The sequence below is a fragment of the Amphibalanus amphitrite genome, unplaced genomic scaffold (assembly GCF_019059575.1).
Source record: "Amphibalanus amphitrite isolate SeventyFive unplaced genomic scaffold, NRLGWU_Aamphi_draft 001463F_arrow, whole genome shotgun sequence".
Classification (NCBI taxonomy): Eukaryota; Metazoa; Arthropoda; class Thecostraca; order Balanomorpha; family Balanidae; genus Amphibalanus; species Amphibalanus amphitrite.
The window spans coordinates 85,434-103,827 of NW_024882956.1; the positions used below are offsets into that span (position 1 = coordinate 85,434).

Sequence of the window (18,394 nt, forward strand, 5' to 3'; positions counted from 1 at the left end):
GACGTAGTGTTGTGCGTCATAAAACATAACCGTTAAGACTGTTCTATGTAAAAGTGAATTGTAGCATGTGCAGGGAAACTTGTTGTGAGGTGGTGAGGGTAATTATGCTTGATGCTTCTGAGCGCAGTTGGAGGTTGGTTTTGTGTTTGTTTGTTTTCCGCCCGGGTAATCTGTACAACGCCTGACCGGATTGTGCAATGTGCAATGTGCATCTTTGCCTTTGTAAGTACTGTAATAAGTACTGTAGTACTGTAATTATAAATAAGTACTGTAATTACAGTACTGTAATAAACTCGTATGAAAAAAAAATACCTTAACCCTCGCCCGCACATGGGGGGTTGCTACCCCCCCCCCCCAGGTAGTTTTTCTGCTCTGCACTCAACCTTTTTAGAGCTAGAAGCCTGATTTTTCGTATAGCTGCTCCTCTATCCTTTCTTGATGTCCACTGAAAATTTCAAGTTTCTGTTGTTTTTGGTTTCGGAGATATTACCTAGTTCTTCAGGTCATGTCATGACCCAAATGACAAATATACAACATCTTGCGTTGTTTATGGGTCTTGTGAGCTTTTGACACCCTGATTTCGGCCTTTTTTTGCCAGTCTTACCTCCCACCTATCATGGAACATGTTGTTCGACGATGTACAGATGTCAAGGTCAACCTAGGTCATCTAAAAACATTGCATTTTAGGCAAGCTGAATTTACTTTTTGTGAAGTTTCTTCGACTGTATTTTTGGTAAAAGCTTCTCATTTCATGATCTGATGTAATATGGACACATAAACAATCGGTGCACACATCAGTATACACACAGACACACACAGGCATACAAACACATATCATTGACCTTGACCTAACTTGACCTGAAATGACCTCAGCTGCAAAAACCTGGTCGGATAGTGTGACAAAGAGGTTCTAGCTTGCTTGGCACCACAAAACGGCATCGTCATCGGTATATGGTGAGCAGCGCACTTGATATCCAACGGTGACCCAAAACAGCAACATTTTTTAGTTTGACCTGACCTGGAAGATCAATGACTGACCTGAGAAAGGAAAACTGGGTATCATTGGATTCGTCTCTTCCCAAAGAATCTTTTTGGTACTTACCGCGAAGCTCTATCTCCAACAGGAACGAAATGGCGCGGGGGGTGGCAACCACCCCCCCCCCCCCATTTGCGTTCTAGGATGGGAAAATGGCATGTGCGGGCGAGGGGTTAAGATTTCCTGAGTGTGCAATACGCATTCAAAAATAGATGTGTGTTTGGACGAAGAAGGTGATGGTTCTTTGTGCTGAAAAGTTTAGTGTTGCATTCAAATTTCAGCATAGTTCTTCAAATCAATAACTTGACCCGTCCAGGTCACCGATTATCTCAAGAGCACTGCTCAACAAAATGAAAATTTATTGATTTTATGGGTGCTTTAAAAGTATGAACATTCAAATCATCAGCTCACCAATTTTCTCTTGAATTATGTGATGTTTTGTATCTCTTAATGATTTCCATTTCATCAAACAAAGAACATACTCCACCCTTGTAACATTGATTGGTTCAATGTGCATGCCACCTTGGAAATACATTCATCATGATTCATGTAACTGTAGCCATTGTTCTTGCTCATTTGCACCTTGCGGCAGCACTGACAATTGCTCAGTGCTCACAATGTTTTATGTTTAGGTAGGTATTAACCGCAAATTATAATAGCAGACAATACTCTACTCGATTAACTACTTATTGGATGAGAGAAATGTAAAATAAAAATGGCCTCAACAATATGAAAATATCATGTGATGCATGTTTTATGGTCCATGCTATAGGTAGGGTAGGGTAGTGCAGTGCAGTGCAGTGCAGTGCAGTGCAGTGCAGTGCAGTGTAGTGTAGTGTAGTGTAGGAGTAGAGTAGGCGTAGGGTAGGGTAGGGTAGGGTAGGGGGCCGCCCGGCCTGCAACGCTTTTGAGTGGCTTATAACTCAACAACCGCTGGGCCAATTGACATGCAATCAGGGATGTCGATTTGTGAAAATGGTTGGGGGTGCCCAGAGCTAACGCAGACCTCACATGCTATTCTTTTAGATAAAACCGCATTGTGTTAGTATAACTTTTTATTTATTTATTTATTTATTTACCAAGATCGTCGACGGGATTCCCATTGAAAGACGAAGTCAATTCATAAAATCAAACACGCATACAGCACACACCAACTCAAAAAAACACACGCACAGTAAAGCACAGTAAAACCGTACATATAGATATACAAGAGTGACGATAATACTTAATTATTTTAAAAGTAGTACAAATGTTGTTGATTTAAATTCAAATTTAATGATGATACCTAATGATTACAACTGGTCTTAACCATGTCCACAAGTGACAATTCTCAATTGTATTGCACTGTAAGGTGTACAATTATGTAGGATAAGGGTTTCATTGGCTACATGTTGTCGTGAGATCCGTACAGATCATAGGTCCTCCACAAATTTTTGCCCGCTGGATCCACAGAGATCATAGATCCGACCCCTAAATTTTGTCGAGAGATCCATTCGGATCATAGATCCAACCCCTAAATTTTGTCGAGAGATCCACTCGGATCATAGATCCAACCCCTCTATTTATTTTGTCGAGAGATCAACTGAGATCATAGATCCAGCTCTCGGATCCATGCACATGTCTGGGCCTCATGTTTGATAGGAAAGTTCCCGAGTTTGCCTCTGGTGATACTCGGCATGGCGCGTACAGTTTTTCAAAGAAAATAACGCACTCCTCCAACATGTCCTCAATGTTACTGGATATTTTACCGGGAGCGGTATTTTCTAATTCTAAGGCCATGTATGGCCTAAAACCCTTTTTACCACGCATTAATTTATGAAAGTATCTTGAACCCTTTTCTCCAAGTTCTCGCCAATTTACTTTGCACTGAAACATGTTTCGTTGAGTTTGTTGACCTACTAATTCATCCCTCTCCTGTTTTAGTTTGATAAGTCGTTCTCTTCCCTTTTCATTTGGCTCGTCACATGTTGAATTTATTTCGTTTTGCAGCAGCTCAAGTCGTTCTGATCTTTTTGCTTCATTCTGCTGGAGAACTTAATCGACTCTCCCCTGATAGCACATAGCACAGTCTGTAAGACCGTATGTTTACTTATGCCTTCAGTATCATTTGATGCTATGGTTTCAGGAATAAAACGCTTCATATAATCTACGTATTCTTCGTTGAGAAGAAGATTGTTGTTTAATTTCCAGTAAGACTTTCCCCACACTGTTTTCCCAATTTGCACTTCTAAGGTAATTAGTTTGTGATCCGCCAGATACCCATCAACTATTTTTGCTGTCGGTTTGATCTGTTGTGAAAGCAAACAGACGCGTAACCACCACTGGGGACACTGGGGAGTGGGGACCGGTCCCCAGTAACTTTGGGGTTACTGGGGACCGTCCCCAGTAAAACCGACGACTTCCTCAATTTGCTTAAAGGTAGTGTGCCATCTTCCAATGATTTCCCATTTTATTTTTCCTAGGATAAGAAGCTTCTGTTTTTACCCAATATCGCAAAAAATCAAAAATGGGCCTAAAATAGTGCTTTTTTTCGCCTAAAAGTTTATCGGTTTTTCGATATGTATAACAACTGTAGTGGGCTGACCTGCAAACAGGCCTCGGCAACAATCGCGAATGCGGCGCACATGTGACAATAAGCAAAGGTCATGATAGAGTTACGACGCACGGGAATGAGTTATCAGCTGTCTAATCGTAGACAACACAATGTCGAATTTAACCCTCGCCGGTCCTATTGGTTTTCTTCATACGCGCCGGCCGAGGGGGGAGGGGGCGGGTACGACCCCCCCCCCGCCGTTTCGCCCCTGGTGGAGCTAGCGCGTCGCGGAAAAAACGAGCGTTTGCGCCGTTACGAGACGCAGAGATTGGTACCCGATTTTAAGGTCCTAGGTCAACCGGTGACCTCTGAGGTCAGGTCAAGTGCCCCAAGGTACGGTTCAGTTTTTGGTGAATAACTTCGCAAAAAACGGCCGCAGAGCCGCGATTTTGGCAGCATCGTGTTCGCCTCGCTCAGGCGCGTCGAATGATATACTTTTTTGTCCGGGTCAGGTTAACTTGGGGTGTTGACCTCAGGTCAAGGTCAGGTCAGCACCCCCAGGTCACGAAGTTGGTCGAAAGAGATCATGTCGCATATCATTCGATTCGGCAGGTCTTCCTGAGTCCATTGGTGGCTTTTCCGACTCGCTAGCTCAATTTGCTCGGGAGTTATTGACGAAAAACTAATATGACCTTGATGACGTCATAAATGACGTCACGCAAGGTCAACATTGCAAAAGTGACGCATCTAACCTTGCAAGGAGTGCATCAAATCACTATTCTGTGTGCTTGAGATAGGTGGAGATCGTTCCCGGCGCCAGAATAGCAGTTTTCATTTTTCCCCATTGACTTATAATGGTGAGGTCACGAAAATGACCTGACCTCATATGACCTTTAGTAAAAATCCGAGATATACAAGTTGTGAGACTCATAATGGATACTAGATCCTGCAAGTTTCATTTCCCTGTGACATCTCCTCTGTCAGTGAAGGCGTTGCGAAGTTGCGACGTCTGAAGACCGTGCAGAAGTTCACTTATGACGTCATAGGTCAGTGACCTGACCTGACCCAAAAATGCGGTTGGTGTCAAAAGATCCGGCTTGAATCAAAGGTCGGGTATGCCAAGTTTCAGCTCTCTATCGCCAGCGTGTTCGGAGCTATCGCGAAAAAACCCTATGGGGGGGCACCCGCCCCCCCCCCCCTCGGCCGGCGAGGGTTAAACTGTAAGCCTGTATTGGTATTGTTTCTTTAATTTGGCTGTCGAACATTAATTTATGGTTTGAAATATTATTTTATGTAAAATAATTTATATGAAACAGCCGTCTCTAAAGTTATGACCCCATCTCACCACATGAAAGTGGCAGAAATGACAATGATCAGCTGACGCATTTTTCTTGACCGAAGTCAGAGCGCGCGGCCCGACGCACCACCACCGCACCACAAAGTATGAGCAGAAGCCACCTGCGGTAGACCGCGCCCAAAGCCAGGGCCCCGGTAACGTGAGGTAGCCGAGTCGGGGCAGCGTGCGCTGACCCAAGCCGGGGCCGCGGCTTTGGGCGCGGTCTACCGCATCCCCGGGCAGCCCCGGGCTATCACATGACACCGGGAGGACGCGCGGCCCCGGCTTGGGTCAGCGCACGCTGCCCCGACTCGGCTACCTCACGTTACCGGGGCCCTGGCTTTGGGCGCGGTCTACTGCACCACCTAACAGGCGTGTTCGAAACCGCAGGAGATGATGATGAACGGGTTTATCGAAACTTGATTGGATGAACCTATCGGTAATAGCGATTCCTGTGTGTGCATTTATTGCAATAATTATTGCATTTATTATTATTACATAGTGGTGTGAAATGTAGTTGGGGTACGACCGACAACCCGTCGGGGCGAATTTCGCACTGGGGTACTCAAAATTTGAAGAATTTAAGACGTTTCCATGAGTTTTGAAGGTATGGATAAGTTCTAAAAATCCGGTTCTCCTTATCTGGGCCATTAACTCCATACGGTCCAGGAAAGCTGGCACACTACCTTTAAAAAGCCAAAAAGCTGGAACAGCTACTCATTGGCCCAACAGACCGAGCAAGCCTGGAAAAAAGTTCGCAGATCGTTAGAATGGTGGCCCGAGGAACTCGAGGTGGATAAGTTGTCCAGTCAGCTGCGCGTGTTCCTGTCGGGAAGACAGGTCACGTGCCTCAAGAACGCCCAGGAGGCCTTCCAAAGCCTGAGTCATGACGCCCAAGCTTTCCTCCCACAAGTCGAGCAGCTGCTGAAGCAACTGACTGTGTTGCCAGCAACCTCGGCTACCGCAGAGCGAAGCTTCAGTGCCTTGCGTAGGCTGAAGACATGGATGCGAATGAAGCAAAGGCGTCTCGACTGAGTGGCTATACTGCATGTGCACCGTGACCGCGTGCAGGTGCAGCCCACTGAGGTGGCTAGGGACTTTTTGGCTCTGAACGCGTCTCGCCGCCACACATTTTAGCCCTCGCCCTGGCAGGGGAGGGGGTCGATGCGACCCCCCCCCCCCCGAGTTTTTTGCGATGCGCGCCGAACGTTTAGTCGGATCGTGCTGAAATTTTCGATAGCTTCCTGGACATCCTTTGCGCAGCTTTTAGTAAAAAAAGCATTTCCGGGTCATGTCAGGCCACCGAGCTATGACGTCATAATAGGCATAGCCTCTGACCGTTTTTGAAAAAAAAAAATCGTACATATCCGTAACTGGACGTGATCTCATCGACAAGAACGAACTATTCCGTGTGATTTGTCAGAATTTGACTGGAAATGAATCTTCACATTGTATGTTGTTGACCTTTCTAAGGTCAACCAAGGTAATGACCTCGCATACTCACACGCTGACCTCCGTAATATGAGCTGTGTTAAGTGGGGTTTCTTGAGGTCCTGAACCCGAATCTGTGGTTCAGTTTTCCTCTAAATGCCTTCAAGCCCGTTCCTTGACCTTAACAAGGTCAATCCAGGTCAATTACCTAGAATGAACTTCCGCCGGCGACCGTCCTCGCCGGCAGCGGGCGTGACCTTCCGTGTTCCCGGGGAATACGTCACGCCAGTAATGACTGAAATGCAGTCAACTTTACATCATTTTGTTGCTAATTCGTTGAAAGACACGGTCGTGAGAGTTTGATGTGGCTATCTTTCATAGATTCGCCAATAGGTACTGGCTAAGTAATTTGGAAGATGATAGCTTTTCACGAAAATTTGATCTTTGACCTGCCTGCCAAGCCACGTTATGAAAAATGCCCTGCCAGTGGGAGGGTTAAGATCTTTTAAAGATAGATTTTATTCTGACAGTTTTCCACCCACCCCACGTATCTCATCCCACACCTGAAATATTATATTTGGTCTTCGCGGCCTTCCATGTGGTCCCCAGTAACTTCGGGCTCGTGGTTACGCGCCTGAAAGCAAACATTCACTAATAAGAAAAAAAAATCGATCCTCGATGTGCTCATCGGGCGACTTCGCTGGTAGGTGAACTTTTTCTTCCCCGGATTGTTCACACGCCAGATCTCCACCAAGTCTTTGTAATCCATGAATTGTGCAATTGCTTTTTGACACCTGTGGTTGTTAACAACTCGTTTTGCCCTGGTAAGTCTGTCAATTTTCATATCTAACATAGTATTCCAATCGCCTCCCAAAATCATAGCGTCACAACTGAAGCGCTCAATGCTTTGAAACAGCTCTTCCAAAGCTCCGCTCAATGCTTTGAAACAGCTCTTCCAAAGCTCCAGATTGATCATAGTTGGGTCCATCGCGCGATTACAATCACTGCCCCATTTATTTCGGCTTGCATGACAATATATCGCCCATTTTTGCAAGTGTTAATACCAAGAGATTCTATTCTACTTCCTGGGAGCAGGAAGATGGCCACACCCCTACTCCTACTGTCTCCGTGGGCGAAGAAACATTTGCCGCCCCACTCGTTACTAATGATTGCTTCTAATTGTTGGTCGCTGTGCGTCTCCTGCAACAATATTACATCGGCGCTCATGTTTTTCAGCCATGAAACCTGCTGATCTCACCGAACATTCGCCTTGCGTAATCTCCAGACAAAATATCTACATTGAGGGTCAGGTCAATTTTGCGACCTCTCCATTACCTATTAGTTAACCCGCGCCGTGCTGGTGGCCTGTGTTTTCCGTGTCGTGCTGGGGGGGGGGACGTTTTCACGCCCCCCTCTAACTCGGCTCCCGGGTCATGTAGCGACATGCAGTAAGCGGTAATCGAAAAAGTGTCAAAAATAATGACGGAAACACTTCGTTCAATTTTTAGTTCAGGTCAAAGGTCAGGTCACCAGAGGTCAGCAAAGGTCAAATTTAGTCCATTTCAACAACTTAAGAAACTGCCAACGGCTAACTCGGAACCAATAGAGCTACAGCGCCGCGGAAAGCGCATTCGATAGCCGTTTTACCGACCTTTCTAGATTTTGCTCTCAGATTTGACCTCAGGTCAACGGTTTAGCATCCAGAGGGCAAAAACTAACAAAATAGCCGTTTTCACGAAAAATGGTTTTCGGTAATTACGAGCGAGCGAGCGCAGCGAGCGAAGCGAAGTCTTTTCAATATAACGGAAAAATCTCAGTATGAGCGGCCCGGCCCGGCCCGGCCTGTAACGCTTTTGAGAGGCTTATATCTCAGCAACCGCTGGACCGATTGGCCTGCGGTCTTTTTTGCTGGGTAGCCCCATCCCTTCTACCACGTAATTGACTACTTTTGATACATCTCAGTGACCGTCGTGGCACGTGCCACGTGAAAAGTCAAGGGTGTTCAAGTAGTTTTGCAAAAGTAATGATTTTGAGAGGCCCATATCTCAGCAGCGGCTTGAGCGATTGTCTTGCGGTAATTTTTATAGGGTAGCTGCATCCCTTCTGCCAAAGGTCGGACCTCGGGGTCACAGTTGCCATTTTCCGGTTCAGTGTGTCAGTTTTACCTACATCTCGATGTCTGAGAGTGTCTAGAATAGCGTTCGTGCAAAACATGCGCTTTTCAATTTTCTCCCATTGACTTATAATGGAGAGGCCGCAAAATTGACCTGAGGTCACCGATATCAAAATTCCGAGATATACATTTTATAGATAGTGTTGCTCTTATCAATCGCTGAAAGTTTCAAGGCAATCGATTTATCAGTGTAGCTATGACTAGCATTCTTTTTTAGGTGGGGTCACTTGGCGTGACCTGGTGACCTGACCTAAGGCGACCTGGGTCTGAAATTTTGGCCCCGCCGTTTTTGAGATATCTGCGAAAACAGCAGGGGGTGTTCAAACCCCCCCCCCCCGGCCCGGCGCGGGTTAAAATAGAGCACAAATCTCTTATATTTAGATACACATTCGGGCGAATTTCCTTAAAAAGTGTCATGACCTCTCTAGATGATCTCAGGTCAACCGAATTTGAAAAACTGGGGTACATATGATGGCACTCGGTGACTTAAGCATATCCTGCAAAGTTGGAATCAAATCGATGAAAATCTCTAGTTTTTAAGAACAAAATAGTGCATATTTAGTGCCTTTTTGACAATGTACCAGTTTTGTGACCTTGTGACCTGACCTGGGGTCACTGGAACCTAAAACTCCCAGGTCAAGTGACCAATAAGAGAAGCCCCATAGGAAGAAAAGAGGTGCCCTGGCAGAAGAGGGGGCGCCCCCAGCAGCGGAAGCGCGCCCCCAGCAGAAGAGAGGTGCCTCCAGCAGAACAGACTAGAGAGGTGCCCACTGCAGATGAGAGGCACCCCAGTCAAAGTTGAGCACAGTTGGAGCACCTCCATTGGAATGCTGGTTCGCTAAGCAGGAGAAGAACACAGATAAGACACAGATAAGACTTTTTTCATAGATAGTTCATAGATACGATACGACTCCCCAGCAGCAGGGGCGCCCACGAAGAAGCCAAAAGAGGTATGTATGTACACACTACACTCCCATAAGAAGTGGGTCGGACCAGAAAGAATAAGGGCACTCCTATCAGAAGATGGGCGTCCGAGATAAAAAACGCCTACAACAAATTGGTCGCTCATACAAGAAATCAAGCGACTAAAGCAAAAAGTTAGCGGCCCCATGTGGGACTGGGCGATTGACGTAGAGGTTGGGCGACCCGACCCGCGTATGGCATTCCAGCATAAATGTGGCGTTTTCAGAAAAAAGAGTGACATCACTGGTAGTAGAAGGAAGACGCACGAGCAAAAGGTCACCTCTTTTGTTAACATAGTGGCGCAAAAGAGGACTTAATTTTACAACTTTTGATGATAGCTTTCCTTCAATGCAATCTAGCGAAGCTTTTATCCTCCCACCGGAGCTGATTTACCAAAGCTGCAATCTTATTTCCTATTAGGGAGAGTAAGATGCCCCTACCCTTACCCACCCCATGGGGTAAGATGCCCTTTTGCAAGACTTTTTAAAACATCTGTGTCTCTCACTACGCAGGTGATGAAGCAAAATTTCCAGCCTGCAAGGAAGGAGAAATAGTTGGTCTATTCTAATGCACACAAATCTCAATGGCGGATGCAGTTGTCCGGAGAGTTTCTACATTTTCCCTTAAGGGAAAATGTCTTACCCCACTCTCCCCTATACTTTTTGTTTGAGTGAGGTCAACTTGAGGAATTGACCTCGGGTCACGGTCAGGTCAGAGCCCCTAGGTCACGACCTTGATGGAAGGAGGTCATGTCGCAAATCACTCGATTCGGCAGGTCTTACCGAGTTCATTGGTGGCTTTCACGACTCGCTAGCTCAATTTGATCAAGTCGAGCGAAAAACTTATGATTGACGAAAAACTTATGACCCTAGTGACGTCATATATGACGTCATGCAAGTTCAACAATGCAAAAGTGAAGCGTCGAAACTTGCAAGGAGTGCATGAAATCACGATTCCGTGTGGCGGGGATAGTTTGAGATCGTTCCCGGCGCCAAAATAGCAGTTTTCATTTTTTCCCCATTGACTTGTAATGGTGAGGTCACGTGAGCGACCTGACCTCATGCGATCTTAAGGAAAAATCCGAGATATACATGCTGTGAAACCTCTGATGGATACTATTTCCTGTAAGTTTCATCTCCGTGTGAAAGCTTCTCTGGCACTGAGGGTGTTGCGAAGTTGCGACTTCTGAAGACCGTACAGAGGTTCACTTATGACGTCATACTGACCTGAAAATGAGGTTGATGTGAAAAGATCCGGCTTGAATCTCACGTATTCCAAGTTTCATCTCTCTATCGCGAGGGAGGGCGGCACCTGCCCCCTCGGCCGGCGAGGGTTAACCCTCTTCCCCCACAGCATTTCACTAACCCCCTAAGTGGTGGGTGGTAAAATGCCCCAGCAACCGCCGGGTTTAAAAAAGAAACAATGCGAATCGGCACTGCCGGAGGGGATGCGGGTGCCGTCTGACTTTTGTGGCTGGCTGGGAACCTGTGCCGGTGTGCCGGTGTGCCGCTGGGCACGTGTCGCGGTGTGCCGGCCGCCAGCGCGGCGGTTAGTCATGGGCCGGGTGGGCACTGGGCAGTGACGCACGGATCCGTCTACTAGCCGCCACTGACCGGCTCGCCGACCCCCCCCCTCCCCCCGCAGATCAGCGCCGGTCAACGAGAAGCTTAAGCACAAGGGCGCCGCTGACGAGATGGATACGGCGGCGTTGGCCGAGTTCTCGGGTCACTGAGCGTCTGATGGGCGCGGCGCACCTCCGACACCAGTGACCGCTGCTGCTGACCGGATGTTGCCCCTGTCTGCACCTCCGACACCAGTGACCGCTACTGCTGACCGGATGTGTGCCCCTGTCTGCGCCTCCGACACCAGTGACCGCTGCTGCTGACCGGATGTGTGCCCCTGTCTGCACCTCCGACACCAGTGACCGCTACTGCTGACCGGATGTTGCCCCTGTCTGCGCCTCCGACACCAGTGACCGCTGCTGCTGACCGGATGTGTGCCCCTGTCTGCGCCTCCGACACCAGTGACCGCTGGGTTCTCATTGATGCATGTTTGTGTAAAAATGACAGCATAACGGGCGTTTGTTTGCTTTTTTGCCAAGTTCTCTAAGCTTCGTACGATCTTCTTGCCATCTGCTTCAAATTCATGAGGGATAGAGACCCAGCTATCAACCGGCAAATGAACATGACGGGTATTCTGTCCTTATACGATGGAAGACCCTTGGCGCCCAGATAGATAGCACTTAGGTTTTAGACTTGTGTGCTAGTTGATTATGTGTAGGCCGAATGCATGCGAAACTGTCATTGAAACATGTGTGGCTTGTCTGATGATTGTAACTGAATGTAACTGAACCGATGATTGTAACCGAATGATGTAACTGAATGTTTGTGTTATACGAAATGCGTGTCGGTGTTTAATGAATATGTACGTCGAGTGTCCGTATATTTGCGCTGAAAATGTAATCGCGAGAGGTGCCATTGCAATGATCATGTACGTTTGTACATACTTTAAAGTGCTACATCAAATTGAATTAGATCCGTGTAAATAGGAAACTCACTAGGGTTACCCGCATGCTCCGCAACGCGAAGAAGGGTTATTTTTGACCCGTGGGTATTGGGTTGGTCTGTATCGATTTGGTTGGTATCCATTTCGTTCGATTGCTTTTTGACGGCCAAGCATTTTGTAATAAAACAAAAAAGATGCATCGTATCGAGGTGCCCGTGTCGTATTATCATGCGTTCTACTTTAGAATGATTCGAAAACTGGTGTGAGGTCTTTTGAGGGCCATCGATGAATTTCGCTTAAAATGACAATGTAATACCTTGTACCTTGTACCTTGTAGAATACGAGCTGTTTGAGGTGTTCTACACCTGTTTTGCTCGCTCTTTGTTTGAATTTCTTAATCTTCTAAGTAGTTTAACCGTGATTTTTATCATGTAGCAAGTATCATTGTTATAATTGGCTCTTGACTTCTAAAGATGCCTGTATTTTTCTCTTGCCCATAGCTTGTCTAACAATGCTTTAAACTCGTTCAGTGATGGGGCCATTACAACCTCTGCAGGTAGAGAATTCCAGTCATTAATGACTCGTATGCTCCAGTGATTGCTTCTTGCCCTCGATTGGGCATGGGGCTTTGCGACCTTGAGCGGGTGACCTCTTGTAATTCTACATGTGGGCTCAGCAAAGAAGTTTTCCCTTGGCAGATCAAGCTTACTGTGCATTACCTGGTAGCATAATATAACATCGCCTCTTCTTCTTCTATATTGGAGTGAAGGAAGCCTTAGAATTCGAAGACGTTCACTGTACGGCAGATCACGTATGTGGCTTACCAACCTTGTAGCCCGCCGCTGGACCCTTTCCACCATCAACTGGTCTTCTTTATTGTGAGGTCCCCAGATAGCGTTGCCATATTCAAGCAGAGGCCTTACCAAAGTCTTGTATAGGAGCGGAAGGGTCTGTGAGTCGATGTTGGCAAATGATCTGCGTATTGCACCAAGCACACGGTTAGCTTTTTTAACTGCTTCTGCTGCTTGAGTTCTGAATTTTAGCATTTCATCAATTGTGACTCCCAAGTCTCTTTCTTCTGAAACTTGCTGCAATGGGACGTCATTTACAGTGTATTTTTGCTTGGCATTGTTTGTTCCTAGATGTAGGGACTTGCACTTTGATGTGTTAAATGGGAGCATCCATTCTTTTGACCACATCTCAAGAGCATGAATATCTGCTTGAAGTGACTGACATTCCTGTTTGGACCCAGAACAGCCATATAACTTGGTGTCATCTGCAAACATGCGAACCTTATTTTTCAGCATGGTGGGAAGGTCTGCAACGTAGAGAAGGAACAAAGTCGGACCGAGGACTGTCCCCTGCGGAATGCCACTAAGTACAGGTGCCCACTCAGACTTGACTCCATTTACAACGACTCTTTGCTTTCTTCTTGTCAAGAATGCCTCAAGCCATGCTAGAACTTGGCCTCTTATACCAAAACATTGAACCTTCTTTAGCAGTCTTTGGTGTGGAACAGAATCAAAAGCTCTTTGAAAATCACAGTAAATCACATCTACAGGACGTCCTTCATCTAGTTGTTTAGTCCAGTCTTCAAAGCATGTAAGAAGCTGACTAATGCAGGAACGACGTGGTAGGAATCCGTGTTGTTCGTCACATAGCTGCTCGGTTTCTTGTAAGTGTTTTATAATTGAATCTCGCACCAATGACTCGCAAACTTTGGATAAAACTGAGGTTAAGCTGATCGGTCTGTAGTTGCTTGGGTCATGCTTGTCGCCTTTCTTAAAGATAGGCACAATCTCCCCTATTTTCCAGTCTTCTGGAACCATCCCCTCCACTAAAGACTTGTTGATCAGGACACACAGTGGGAAGCTGAGTGGGCCTGCAAGGTCTTTAAGTATCTTCGGGTGCAAGCCGTCAGGCCCCGGTGCCGCCGACGGGTTCAGCTGACGAAGTTTGGCTTCAACTAAGCCAGGAGTAACACTGATGTGATCCAGTACTGAACCAGTCCATGTTGATGCAGGATGCGGTATTGATGACAGATCCTCAACCGTAAACACACTGGAGAACACTTGGTTTAAGATGCTTGCTTTGCTGCCATCATCTGTGATATCAGGCTCAGCTCCGTGATTCATCCGCAGGTTGGCAACTCTTGCCTTTGTCTTTGTTCTGCTGCTAACGTAATGCCAAAAGGCTTTCGGGTTTTCTTTTATGTTTGCAGCAAGCCTTTTCTCGTATGAAAAACGAAGCGACCTAGTCAAGCAGCGAAGGTCATTTCGGGATCTGACGTAACGAGCATAACTTTCAGAGTCCTGATGAAGTACGTATCTGAGCCACATCTTTTGTTTCCTGTTCTTCATACAAAGGGCTTGTTGGTTCATGTATATGTTGCGATGTTGGCCAAACGACTTTTTGACCGGAACACAAGTGTCAATGGCATGGCGGAGTTTCGTAATAAAACAATTGTAAAAAGCATCAGCGTCGATAGAGTTCATCTCAGTCCATGATGTACTACACAGCATTGCCGTCATTTTTGGCATGTCAGCCTTATACAAGACTCGCTTGTTGACAGAACTACGTTCTGGGGCAGAGTAGCATTCAAGCTGAAATTCCAGCATCACATGGTCGCTGCAACCCAAACCAGGTCTCGTTCCCAACCGTTTGACCATATTCTCTTCATTGGAAAACACTAAGTCGAGCAGACTTGGGACAGTTCCTTGCCGAAACCTTGTAGGCTGCAGCACGTGCTGGTGGAGATAGCAATCTCTTACGACTTCTAGAAATTCGTGACTGTAATGGTTGCGTGGAGCTCTGCTGAAACCTAATTCCCAGTCTATATCACCCATGTTGAAATCCCCCACTATGAGCAAGTGAGACGGATTCGCTGCCTCTACTTCCCGAAATAGTTGATTGAGCTGCTTGGTGTTTGATGCATCCGTCGACGGACTTCTATAGATGCAGCCTACTAGCAATGTATCATTGCCAGCAAGACCAACTTCAATCCATAATTGCTCTCTGAAGTTCGTCTTCGGATAGTATTCCCCGACTTTGAGGTGTTCGGCACAATATATCATGACACCTCGGAGTCCACTGGCTCCCAGATCAGACTGGGCTGGAGAGAAATTCAGGTGCATGGTGTATCTTGGGATTTGAAGAAAAGCAGGATTAATAGGTACAGTTTGCGCTTTAGGGATAACTTCTGAAATACAAATTATGTCCGGCTCATTTCCTGCGATTTCCATGCACAGCTCATCCCTTTTGTTAAGAAATTGATCCGCATTTGTGTAAAGTATATGGATCACTTTGCCGAATGATCTGGTTTTACTTGACTGACATCATAAGGCACGAGGACGACTTCCATCAGCAGCGCCAGCTATGCACCTTCCAGAAGACGTACGTGACACTTCATCACAGTTAGAAGGATGATCACTTCCCATCGATGTTGTCTGTCCATTGGTGGTTCTTGGTTGGAGCTGTCTTCTCGTACTGCTTTGTACAATTCTTCCTCTTTGAATGACTAGGTTCAGCTCGCCACCAGCTCTCCTTCGGGCTAGCTCATCACGCAGTTGTTTTCCCTCCGCTCGCTCCTGTGCTGACAGATCTGGGTTAATGAATATTCTTGGAGAAAACCTGCAGTGCTTCAGCTGACTGGCTTCGCGTAGAATATCCCATTTGTTCGCCTCACTCTCGAGCGTCACTATTAATAGTCGCGGCCTAGTGTCCTGCCGCTTACCAGCTCTGAAACACCGCACGGGTGTCACGATCAGACGCAGCTCTTCGCGTACGACCTCGGTAAATTTGGTCAGATCATCTTTCATTCTGTCTCTGCCAGTCTCGCTTGTGGATTCCGGCAAGTTGAAGACAACCACGTTTTTCTTTCGCTTTTCTCTATCTAGATGCTCATCAAACATCGCGACGATCTGCTGCCGTGTCGCTGCAGAATCCTGCTCTTGTGTCTTGGAAATGTCCTGCTGGGGTCGAGTAATCGCTTTTGAACCAAATGCGGCACGTTCATCAGCTGACTCTTCCGTTCCCATGCGATGTACGACGTGCGAAGCTGGTCGTTGAGTGGTCTGTTCCAGGCGGCCTACCTGGGCCGATAAGTCACTTACATTTGCAGACATCTTGCGCAGCTCATTTGTCATGGACTCTAGCCTCGCGCCCGTAACGTCAACAACGGCGTCACAGAGTCCAGACACCTGGGCGATGCAGGAGAGCTGACTGTCGTTGTGTTTTTCTATCATATGCTCCAGCATTTTTGCTTGGCTTTGCACTACTCTTTCTAGGTCTTGCTGTCCGCGCTGGATAGCCTCAGCTACCTTTGCTTGTGTTTCTATAGCAATCTTCAGCTGATGTTTGTGATCGTGCAGAGACTGACTAACAACGTCCATCTCATCTATCAGTGCCACTGTTGGAGTTAACTTCTTTTCCACTTTGCAATCACGTACTTTCTTCTCCACTTTCGTGACAGGTGTGTCCAAAGTGACTTTGCAAGTATCGCAGATCATGGGTCCATTTTCTGTGTCAGGAATGTCACAAGAAGTCCCAACACTGATCATGTGCTGCCTTATCTTGTTACGGTGTTTTCTTCTGCTGACACGAACCCACTCGTTACTGGATGGGTCGTACCCAGAGACTGAGCAGTCAGAATCTTCAGTTCCGTCTGAACTGATCATGGTATTCCCCCGTTGACGTCAGAAGAGCGAAGGGAGTGCTTAGCTTAAAGCACGCGATCAACAACGAAAAATCGAGCAATGTAGGCGAGACTCGACTACTCGAAATTGATGAATTTTACTATTACTATGAATTTTACTAGTAATGGTTTGGAAAATTTACATTTAAGAATACTGTTGCTCATCATGCAAAAATGAAGACTGAACCTTGGACAGAATTAAATGCTCTTTCCAACGGTGCCATTTTTAATTGCCAGAGATATCAGATCATGAAGCAAAACCATTTTGATAAACAAAGTGGCACAATATTGACAAACACTATTTTCTCCCGTGCTTTGTACCACCTTGATTTGGATCAATCAGCTTTTCACAATTTTTCCATGAGAGGCGGTACATTTTTATTGCCAATAGGCGTTGTTTCAACTCGCTCCGTCCGACGGTCACCTGAAAATAATATAAATTTCAAAATCCGTCCAAAACGTCAATTTTCCACATAAAAGTGCCCTCCCCGGTACACCTGGCGCTTGTCATCCCCTGCACCGCACACCATTCGATAGCCCATTCAATTATCTACACGATGCTGTTTTCCCCGTGCCGGTCGGATCCCTGGCCACCGAGATATGGCACGGGGACCAGAACCGTGTCGGCCAAAATTAGCCGTTTTCGCCCGATTTCGCACGCCGATTTATACATGTAAAGTCTATGACGCGAATTTGCACTTTTTGAGCACGCGCCACGCGCTCCCTATCAATCCTATCGAGCTGAGACCCCTCAAAGGCACGTCGTGCATCCTTGATCTAAAAGTTGTGCAAATTTCACCGGGCTAGGTGCAACGGTCTGGCCTGTAGTCCACGCAAAGCACCACCAAGTCGGGACCTCGGTAACGGACAGACGCACCCTCCTCAAATACTAATATTGATTCCTTGCGATTTTCGAGACGAGACGAATGTTATATTTGGTGATATTGTGTCTGTTTTGTATGTCTGAAGATGTTAATGGTGATATTAACGAAACGTTACCCGACAATATAGGCACAATTTTACATGAATTTGAAGCAGATGGCAAGGAGATAGTACGAAGTTTAGAGAACTTGGCAAAAAAGCAAACAAACGCCCATTATGCTGTCATTTTTACACAAAGATGCATATATATATATATATATATATATATATATATATATATATATATATATATGACACAGACGATACAACACGCTATTTCGTACATACGGCACCACACTTTCTTAGATACACGTCATTTTTGCCCTCATTAAAATACATGACATTTGAACATAGCATACAATATACGTACATATAGGTACATATGGCATACAATATGCATAGATTCAAGTGTCACTATTTCACATGTTTTTAAACTACAGAAGTAATGTGTCGGTCGAAGAGAGGGAGGCTTGTCACAGTCTTATAACTGGGTGTTGATAATCGGGGCTGAGTCACAAATGTAAATGGCTTCAGTCATTGCAAGTCTACGTTTGTCGTGCTGCCGGGTTAGAATTTGGTGTTGGCAGTCAGGATGTCTCTTGTCAGTCTCATGTCATGTTCGGTTCGTGTGTTTTTGGTCCACCGTCTTGTATAGGTGCATCGCCAGTCGTCGGCTGAGAGTGGTGGTGGTGTATCCAATGTAGCTTACGTTGCGGGTTGCACAGTCCCCGGTAGAGCATTTGAAACGGTTAACTACACTGGTGAGCTGAAGTGTTGAGATGTTTTCCAGACCGTTTCGCACA

At 46.3% G+C, this 18,394-nt stretch overlaps 1 protein-coding gene across 3 annotated transcripts in view; it reads left to right on the forward strand.

Moving 5' to 3' along the window:
* The window catches only part of LOC122373231 (tropomyosin-like), a 90,157-nt gene extending 78,249 nt beyond the window's left edge, over window positions 1–11,908 (forward strand). For all 3 annotated transcript variants that reach the window (XM_043351078.1, XM_043351077.1, XM_043351080.1), the window contains one exon: window positions 11,117–11,908. In XM_043351078.1, coding sequence (XP_043207013.1) covers window positions 11,117–11,143 — 27 coding nt within the window. In that variant the 3' untranslated portion in view covers window positions 11,144–11,908. The remainder of the gene's footprint in view (window positions 1–11,116) is intronic.
* The last annotated feature ends 6,486 nt before the right edge of the window (window positions 11,909–18,394 follow it).